The sequence below is a fragment of the Mixophyes fleayi genome, chromosome 4, assembly GCF_038048845.1.
Source record: "Mixophyes fleayi isolate aMixFle1 chromosome 4, aMixFle1.hap1, whole genome shotgun sequence".
In the NCBI taxonomy this organism is placed as follows: Eukaryota; Metazoa; Chordata; class Amphibia; order Anura; family Limnodynastidae; genus Mixophyes; species Mixophyes fleayi.
The window spans coordinates 104,553,559-104,563,027 of NC_134405.1; the positions used below are offsets into that span (position 1 = coordinate 104,553,559).

The 9,469-nt window shown below is 39.6% G+C and overlaps 1 protein-coding gene across 1 annotated transcript in view; it reads left to right on the top strand.

Moving 5' to 3' along the window:
• The window catches only part of USP8 (ubiquitin specific peptidase 8), a 31,780-nt gene extending 22,756 nt beyond the window's left edge, over positions 1-9,024 (top strand). Inside the window, exons 18-20 of the mRNA XM_075207933.1 lie at positions 1,219-1,361; positions 1,475-1,604; positions 7,058-9,024. Coding sequence (XP_075064034.1) covers positions 1,219-1,361; positions 1,475-1,604; positions 7,058-7,243 — 459 coding nt within the window. The 3' untranslated portion in view covers positions 7,244-9,024. The remainder of the gene's footprint in view (positions 1-1,218; positions 1,362-1,474; positions 1,605-7,057) is intronic.
• Positions 9,025-9,469: the final 445 nt, after the last annotated feature.

Genomic DNA, 9,469 nt, shown 5'->3' on the forward strand with positions numbered 1-9,469 from the left:
TTAGATTTTAATCGGACTTTTGGGCATTGCGCTCGGTTTGGGACCACACCCTCAGAAATATAGGGCCAAGTGGTTGATAACGCAGCTTGGGTGACTAGCTGTCATCATTGGCTTTAGATATAAAATCCTGTGCTTTACTTTACCATTTGTATTGGTTTTTGATCATATAAATGTAGTGAATTTTGTATTGGAACATTTACCTTTTTAATATGTTGGGGTTGGGGGTTTTCATACTTTTTGATCCAAACAACTTTCACAGTTGTACTTTGCTTTTTTATTTTAAAAGCATTTTATCAGCAGAAAGGGACAAATAAAAAAATAAAATAAAACTTTCCCATGATGCTTTTAATACTTACTTTGACCCCATTAGTGCAAACCTACAAAGTTACCCCAAAAATATTTTTTCCAGAGGTATAGGAATACCAAATATATGTACTTTACATAAAGTTTAATGCAGTTACTGTATCTGTAAAGAAAAGTAGATTTTAATTTTTACATTATGATTTTTTCCCCCCCCCCCTTTTTAACATTTTACTTTTTTATGAGGGTACCAGTCTCCGGTCACCCTTATTACCAGAATTGGTGGATCTAGCGTAAGTTGGATCTAGCAACAACTGACATGTGAGTCAGGTTACACTAGATCTTTTGGTCTCTATAGTAGGGAATTTAGACTGTAAGCTCCAATGGGGCAAGGACTGATGTGAATGAGTTCTCTGTACAGCGCTGCGGAATTAGTGGCGCTATATAAATAAATGATGATGATGATGATTGGTGCTGACAGGAAAGGAAGATCAAAGTCAGATCTACCCTGATGCTCTTTGAATTTACTTGTACTAAGGGAAATCTCTGTCAGGTTGTGCGCTTCCACATTAAGCGGAAAACCGTTGAATGCTGTATACGGAGATTAGGTGGCAAGGAAATGAAAGTAATAGACAGCTGGTTTTCTCAGTGTTGTGTTTGTAGCTATGCCAATATTAATTAACAATGATTGAGATTAAAGTCTAGCCACCACCATTATGACTGTATACACAGCAGAGAAGAACAAGTTAAAGAATGTTGTCTACTTTTTTTTATAGGTTACAAATGCTATTGTATCTCATGATTACTTTGGTGTGATATTTTATTAACTGTAATCAAGTGTGTGTGTTCCCAAAATAGTAAGCCCTTGAAGTTGTATGTTTAGCAGTATGTATCCACTAATTATTGTGTTCTTTGTAGGATTGCCTTAAGTCATTTTCCAAGGAGGAGAAACTCACAGATAATAATAGGTTTTATTGTAGTAATTGTAAAAGTCGAAGAGATTCCATGAAGAAAATAGAAATTTGGAAACTCCCACCTGTCCTTCTGGTGCACTTAAAACGGTAAGTTACACACTTTCATTATATTTATTTTTGCAACCTCTGGAAGAAGCAAATAGAAATAAAAGTATTCATTCTCAGTTCTTCACATGTACGCCTGTATATCTGTTTCCTAGATTCTCATATGAAGGACGCTGGAAACAAAAGCTTCAGACTTGTGTTGATTTTCCCTTGGAACACCTTGACTTATCACAGTATGTCATAGGCCCCAAGACTTTTAAGAAATACAATTTATTTGGAGTCTCGGTAAGTATCTATCACTGTACAACTTGTGACTTAATTGTGTGTATTGTCTATTTTCTATACATAAAGTTTCAGTGTTGTGTGTCTGTGGCTGCTTAGTGTGCCAAGGTGTTTAAGACTGTAATGTTAAATCCGACCACACTGACAGGTGGTGGTGTCTCCAGCGGTGCCAAATTTAGCATCTTTTGATATGAGTAGTACGTGTATTTGTTGCTGAATGTGGGCTAGGTGCCATTGTGTGCCTCATATTGCTCCCACATTCGGAAATGAGATATCGTTTTGTACTGTGAAATATTAAAATTATCTTCGAGCTTGGGAGAGTACACTTACAATAGCAATTCCCCTTTGTGGGGGCAGGAGGGGGTGGGGAGCAAAGCCTTTTTCTCCCTGCAAAAGAACTTTATTTTTACACATCCTTTGAGGTTGCGGCGATCTGGTCTTTGGTCTATACTTTCAATGGGATGATTTTTTGCACCTTCCAGGCATACATGAAGGTGCATTTCGATTAATGTAATAAAAGCATTTAAAATGCAGTATAGTCACACATGAAATAAAGACCGTACCAATGTCCCCCCATTCCTAATTAAATGACATGAGTGAGACCAAGCAGTATTATAGAGGAGGGGGGAAAGAAAATTGTTAAATTAAGGGGCTGTTCCTATATTGGTAATAGACTGCACTTTGAAGTGATGTGTTTACTCTTTCCACCATGCACATTTGCAGCTGGACATGTAGTCTCAATAAAGTAAATGTAAAGTAATTTTACAGGGTCAGTACTTAAAGCAGAAAGTGGGTTTCCTCCGGGTGCTCTGGTTTCCTCCCACACGCCAAAAAACCCCCATAGTGGTAGGTTAATTGGCTGTTAACAAATTGACCCTAGCCTGTGTGTGTCTGTCTGTGTGTGTGTGTATGTTAGGATATTTAGACTGTAAGCTCCTATGGGGCAGGGACTAATGTGAGTGAGTTCTCTGTACAGCGCTGTGGAATTAGTGGCGCTATATAAATAAATGATGATGATGTATGCTGTAGCCAGATTGTAGCAATACCACATAAGGGTATACTGCAGCCAGGATTGAAAACTCGACACAAACATTTAGGTAAAGAAACAATTGTATAGGTACAGACAACTGACTATATAAGCATGAAACTGATATATAAAGTATGCATAAAGACACAAAATGGAAACAATACACATACAGGGTGCGTATGCAGAGTGCTTTGTAATCCACAGTAATGAATAGTCTCCTTGTGGCCTCGCTCTGACGTGCCAGTGATCCAGCTGGCAGCGCCTCAACCCAGGAGTCTTCCCACATTTTGTGAACCAGCTGTGGCAAGCTGAGCCTATTCCAGACACACATGGCACAATTAGACATTGTGGAGCAAATACAGAGAAATAGCAATGTAATCTAGCACATGGTTATCTTTGGTACATGTGGGGGAACATGGCACTAAAACTACAAGCACATCCTTGGGTATGAAAAAGCGTGTGCTGGGTCAACTTGACCTTTATTAAGACTGTTGGGAGTATCCCCTTTCATAACCCAGATAAAAATATGCACCAAATGAAATGTTCTGGAAGAGATATTTGTCTGATTAGTAGTCGCACAAAACGAAGGAGAGTAACTAATAAAAAATAAATATAAAATAACCAACAATAAAACCTTTTTCCACATTATTCATATAGACAGATTGGTCCACCAGGAGTTTGATTTTATCACTATTAACTCAAGGATCTCAGAATATTGAAGGTTCATCTTGTACACCAGCAATTAAGCTTTCCATTACATTCACTTGCTCCACTTGTCTTATACAATTAGGCAGATTAAAGCCGCCTTATCCCCTTTGCTCAGATTGCTACTGCTATGAAGAAGAGAGAATATTTCTGTGATTTAAAATATTGTTTAAGTGGGTGGGACACTGAGGAGAAGTGGGGGGATCTGTATTATATTCTGTTGTAGTACAACTTGTTATTACCTTCTATAAATAGTTCAGTGTAAATTATTTACTTAGTGAAGTGCATGTAATGAGTGTAGCTGTCTATTTTTAAGTAGTAGTTTGAAGTATTGAAGGTGCTGTTCTGCTCTAAAGCAGTTGTTTTGTCAGTTTATGTTGTAATGGCTGACAGCACCGTTTTGTGCTCCTTTTCTGTCCTTGTCTCACAAAGTTCCTGTTATATAAAGATTTCACACTGTAGTCAGACAGAACAGAACGTAGTATCACAGAGTAAAAAACAAGGGCCTGTGTTGTGACCTATAATATCTTGTGTAGAGATCCTCAGTGACTGCTAGTAAATATACTGAGAGAGCCCAGTGTGTGCAGCACCTGTGAGTGCCATAGGTTATGTTATTTCCTACATGTGAAAGAGGCTGCTTGTACACCAATGTAAATACAGACTTGCCATTGATTATTTTATACCTCCTTTGCTTATGTGCATAACTGGAGAAATGCATAGGCAAAAAGATGTCTCAGATGCTGCACATGGGGTGTGGTAGTGAATCATCCCCCCAGGGTTATGTTTATTGACAAAGCACAGAAGGAACATGACATTTCGGGGCAGTCCCACTTCCTGAGGTAAAACATAACGTTTAGGGGGATGATTCACACACTCCATGTGCAGCTTTTGAAGCATCTTTTCTGTATATATATTTGGAGGCTTTAGAGAGAGGCCCAGTTCATAGCTAGCACCAAATCCATTGGAAAAGATGTGCTCCGTGCATAACTGGAAACCCGTCTTCTCATGACTCACATTTATTGACTTGTACATGCTCCCCTACAACTTATACAGCTTACAACTTCATACACCACCTTATCTTTCTGGCTTCCCTCTGTGTTTTTAAGCTATGTCCTTATGCTGTCAGTGTTGTTTACCTTTGTTGTCCTATTATGGCACCCATCAGTTTTCTGAATACAGTAGCATCCAGGGTAGACATCTGCTTTGTTCTCACTGCAGCATTAATATAGTGGCCGACATCTTAAAACAGGACTCGACAGACTCCGGGCTCCAGATCATCATGGCGCTTATCTTCTGGGCAGACATGCCCTGTGTGAATCAGGACATTTTTCTTTCTCATAGCACTGCTGTGTCTAACTAGGGTTGGAGAAGAAGGCTCAGTGTTTATGACTCTGTAATGAGCTCTGTTCTGATGACCAACACCAGCATCTAATTGACAACCCAGAATGCTAAGCAACAGGGCCTGGCATTCTGGAGAGCTAAAATTAAACTTACTCACAGGGTAATTGATCACAGATCAAGGCGGGCACGGAAGTACTCTGAGAGTAACTCATGTATCATCAGTTCCCCTCTGAGTAAATGAGGAGGCACAGTGGTGAGTGAGGGAAGGGATTATAAAGGATTGGGTTGGGGAGTTCATGATAGGATAGCAGATTACTAAGGTAGGTATAATGATAATAATGGAGACTAGTGAGGTTGAGGATGTGGGAATCATTGAGCATTTAACTAACCAACATTTAGCTAATCTTATGTTTATAGTTATTCTGTTGCTGCTTCTTCTATATTCACCTTCTGCATACCATATTTATAAATATTCATGAGTATTGAGCTACGCAAATACTGGTGTTTGCACTGTGATTGTGAATGCATGTGTTTAATATGCATTTATGGTGTGTGTAGTAAAAGCTAATTGCAATTAGGCTTTAACTCCAGGTGTACTATTATTATTTTGATTTTTTAAAACTATATTTGTTACATTGTAATTAGCCAAGTGCAGAAAGTTTCTTGAGTAAAGCACACACAGCTATGTTTTTTGTTTTTTAAACCATATTTGAAGCCTCTACGTTCCTAGGTCCCTTAGTTATTCACTTGAGAAGTTATAAATAAAAACACTCACAAGTCTCTCATCCAGTACAGATGTGAAAATAAGGAAAAACAAACCTATAGAAATATTTAAAACAGAATAAAATGTCTTTCTGGACATAGACTAAAGATTTATGTCTTTAGTAAAGCTGTTATCATCTGTCATCTCAACGATGGCAGATAACTTTTAGGCTTCATTTATTAAAAAATTATCCCGGGACAGCGCATCAGATAGGAGGCTGTGTCCCGATGATGACCTTACTCACCTTTACCGCAGTTGAGAGCAGAAAGGCTGTGGAGAGGGTTCCGAAGACCCCTCTACCGCAATGCTAGAGTAGAACTGCCATCGGCCCAATCTCCAAAAAGCTAGGCTTTTTGGAGCTTGATAAATTGCCCCCGCCAGCGGTTCCAAGATGTAGGGAGCAGTGGAGTTGGAGAGGGCCTTGAAGGTAAGTGTAAGGAGCTTGAACGCTATTCTGTAGGTGAAGGGGAGCCAGTGAAGGGATTGGTAGAGGGGGGAGACAGAGGAGGAGCTGCGAGAAAGGAAAATGAGCCAAGCGGCAGCATTGAGTACGGAGCGAAGGGGAGCGAGATGAGAGCGGGGGAGGCCAGTAAGGAGGAGGTTGCAGTAGTCCAAGCGGGAGATAATAAGAGAGTGGACAAGAGCATAAGTGGCATCTTGGGAGAGAAAGGGCCGAATGCGTGCGATGTTGCGCAGCTGGAAGCGGCAAGATTTAGCAAGAGAGAGAATGTGAGGGGCAAAGGAGAGAGAGGAGTCGAGGATGACACAGAGGCCGCGAAGTTGAGGAATAGGGGAAATAGAGGAGTTGAGAACAGTGATAGAGAGGTCGGAAGGGGAGGGGGAATGAGCGGGAGGAAAGACAATAAGTTCGGTTTTCGCAAGATTAAATTTGAGAAATTTAGAGGACATCCAGGAGGAGATGGCAGAGAGGCAGGCGGACACCCTGGAGAGGAGGGAGGGAGAGAGATCAGGAGAGGAAAGGGTGTCATCCGCATAAAGATGGTACTTGAGACCAAAGGAGCTGATGAGTTTGCCCAGGGAAGAGCTGTAAAGAGAGAACAGTAGGGGTCCGAGAACAGAGCCTTGGGGGACCCCTACTGGAAGGGAGGAGGGGGGTGAGAGAGATCCAGAGGTGGTGACAGAGAAGGAACGGTCAGCAAGGTAAGAGGTGAACCAGGACAGGACGGAGCCAGAGAGACCAAAGGATTGAAGGGTGTGGAGTAGGAGCGGGTGGTCAACGGTGTCAAAGGCCGCTGAGAGGTCCAAGAGACATCTCAAATTACTATCCGGTATCCAGTTCATTTTGGGAACACGCTGTGATATTGAGCCAATTGACCGTTATCGCTCCAGATATTGTAGCAGCTGTGGCCAACAAAAGATGGAGGGGCGCCCTTATATTTGGATCAGGAGACCCACTCACTTCTAATACAGAAACAGTACTTTGCTGCCAAACATCAGTGTAGACACTAGCAAACCATGTGTGCTTTATTCCAACCAGCATTTATATGTAACTGATTTGTTATAAATATTTCTGCTTCTGTGTTGCTGTACGAATACTGCTGTCCTTGTTGTATGATCCGGACACGATTTATTGGTACTAATTAAAATTGTGTTTCACAGAATCACTATGGAGGACTAGACGGAGGGCACTACACAGCATACTGTAAAAATGCAATGAAACAGAAATGGTTTAAATTTGATGACCATGAAGTATCAGAGATCTCAGTATCCTCTGTGAAGACCTCTGCCGCATACATCCTCTTTTACACCTCTCTGGATCTCCGAGCAACGGAGCTTTCAACATAAAAACAGAAATTGATCAGAAAATCTGTTTATCTGGTGAGACCAATCATTGCCACAGAGAAGAAATAGAGGACTCCTTCGCTTTTTCTCAATTTTCTCAATTCATATGTGAGCATTCCAGAGCATAAATATTAGCAGAAGACAAGATTTAACCTTACATTGTACCTTTAATCTATTGCCTCATCAGCCTAAACCAGTTAATAAAATAGATATATTAGCCTTGGAAATGTCCCTAGTCTTCAATATGTAACTTCTCTTTTGTCTGTAGTGGCCATTCGTTCCCTTTTTCCATATGCTTTTCTACTGTGACATAGATACGGTCTAAGCGGAATTGGGAATGTATTTGAATCAAGGACTGCATACTTGCACACCATTACTATGAATAAAACTATAAAAAAAATGTTAGATATTCTTCTTCTATACTAACTGTTAATCTTCAGCATCCAACATTGTCTATTATCCCAAGAAGTATGTTCATATGATGATGTATACAATTACTCTGTTAAAATCACAATATATATTTTAATTAGCACCTCTTGAGACCTGACGTTTGCTATACTTAAGTGTCACTTGCCTCTTTTACTTGGTGTGGGCAGCCATTTTGTGGGCTGACTAATATTTTTGAGAATGCAGGAACCAATGACACCACTGAGGTACTTTATGGCTAATTATTCGTGAGGCATGGCTCCAAGTGAACTGACCCACTGGCCACATGTGCAGTAGGAAAATAACCGGCAATTGCAAAAAACAAACCTTTTATGCCGGTAAGAATGTGATCAAAATGGATCCGATTATTATGAGACATGTTCGTTAATATAGTCAGGTAACCACTATTGGCATAAGTTTAGTTAGCAGGTTCCTTCATACCAGAAGTCCTCAGAATGCCCAGTTCTCATCCTGTTTATGCATTGGACATTGATCCTTTACGCTCAGCAGTCTTACTGACCAGAAGGACTGATCCTGTGTCACTGCAGTCTTGCAAATATTGGCTCAGTCCACAAAGTGGTTGCATCCACTTTAAGGCAGATGCAATTTTACCCTTGTTCAACTCTTCTGGTGACATCAGCTGCATAAAAATACCTCTCTCTTGAGGGTTCCTTTACACCTATGTGCTTTTCATCTTGATTTCTTGCGTTTTGGACTCGTAAAAAATACATGCCTTTTACAGCCACATCCTCATCCCTACATTGACGTTAGTCTTCCATCCAGTATTGCGTGTTTTATATTTGTTCATCAGAATTAAGTGCTGATTAGTGCATCAGAAACACTTGTTACAGTTGAAAATCCTAACCTAGATGGGAACTAGTGTCTGGCTTTGCTGTCTCTGCTAAGATGTGCATAGTATGCACAGCTGAAGCACTGCAGGTGTCACCATAGACTGACCAAATAGACTATTGAATGGTTTGCTTTCATTTGCCAAACCATTTCCAGAAAAGTAAAATGCTCCATTCCAATTATTTGAGTGTGGTATTTTTCTGTTAAATTTTTGCAAAAAAAATAAACAAAATGCACATCATTTTCTCTAAAAATGCATTTTATGAAATAAAATTTTTCTTCTGTTTAACTGATGTTTATAATAATTTACAACTTTCAAAGAAAATGGAGTATAAGCGTCTTATCATTTAAATTTTAACATGTTAAAGACTTCCTGCTGGATCGTGTTAATGTCGTATTTTGGTGCCAAGATCTTCCTGGAAGAAATAGTATTAATGACACATGCACTTGTATTTTAGAAAGACTTCCTTTGTCACTGTAGGCCAAGATAAAGAAAGAACAGACATTAATTTGATAGAATGTTTTGGTTTTTTTCAGGATGGGTAAGGCTTTCTTTCAGTTGTAACACTTTTTTTTTTTTTATTTTTTATTATATTTTTACTGTGAAAACACGCATGATTTTGTCCATAATTAAAAATCACATTGGTGTGAGTGCACTTTACTGTCCATCAAAATGTATGTACTCTACTTGATCTCAGTTAAATTATTGAGTCCTAGATTGAATGTATTAATTTTAGTTTCAAGAGATTATATTGATATACTGTACTATGATGTCATGTTGCTTGTTTGACTCCTCAGTCTAACCACTCGTATTGATTCAGTCATACAGTTGTTCGCCACGGTCACACCTTGATAAACCAAATTGGACAGACCTTCTCTATCATTAAGCAGCCAGTTCAAATGCCTTGTAATAATCCCCTTGTTACTTGTTGGTCAAAGACTACACACACACCT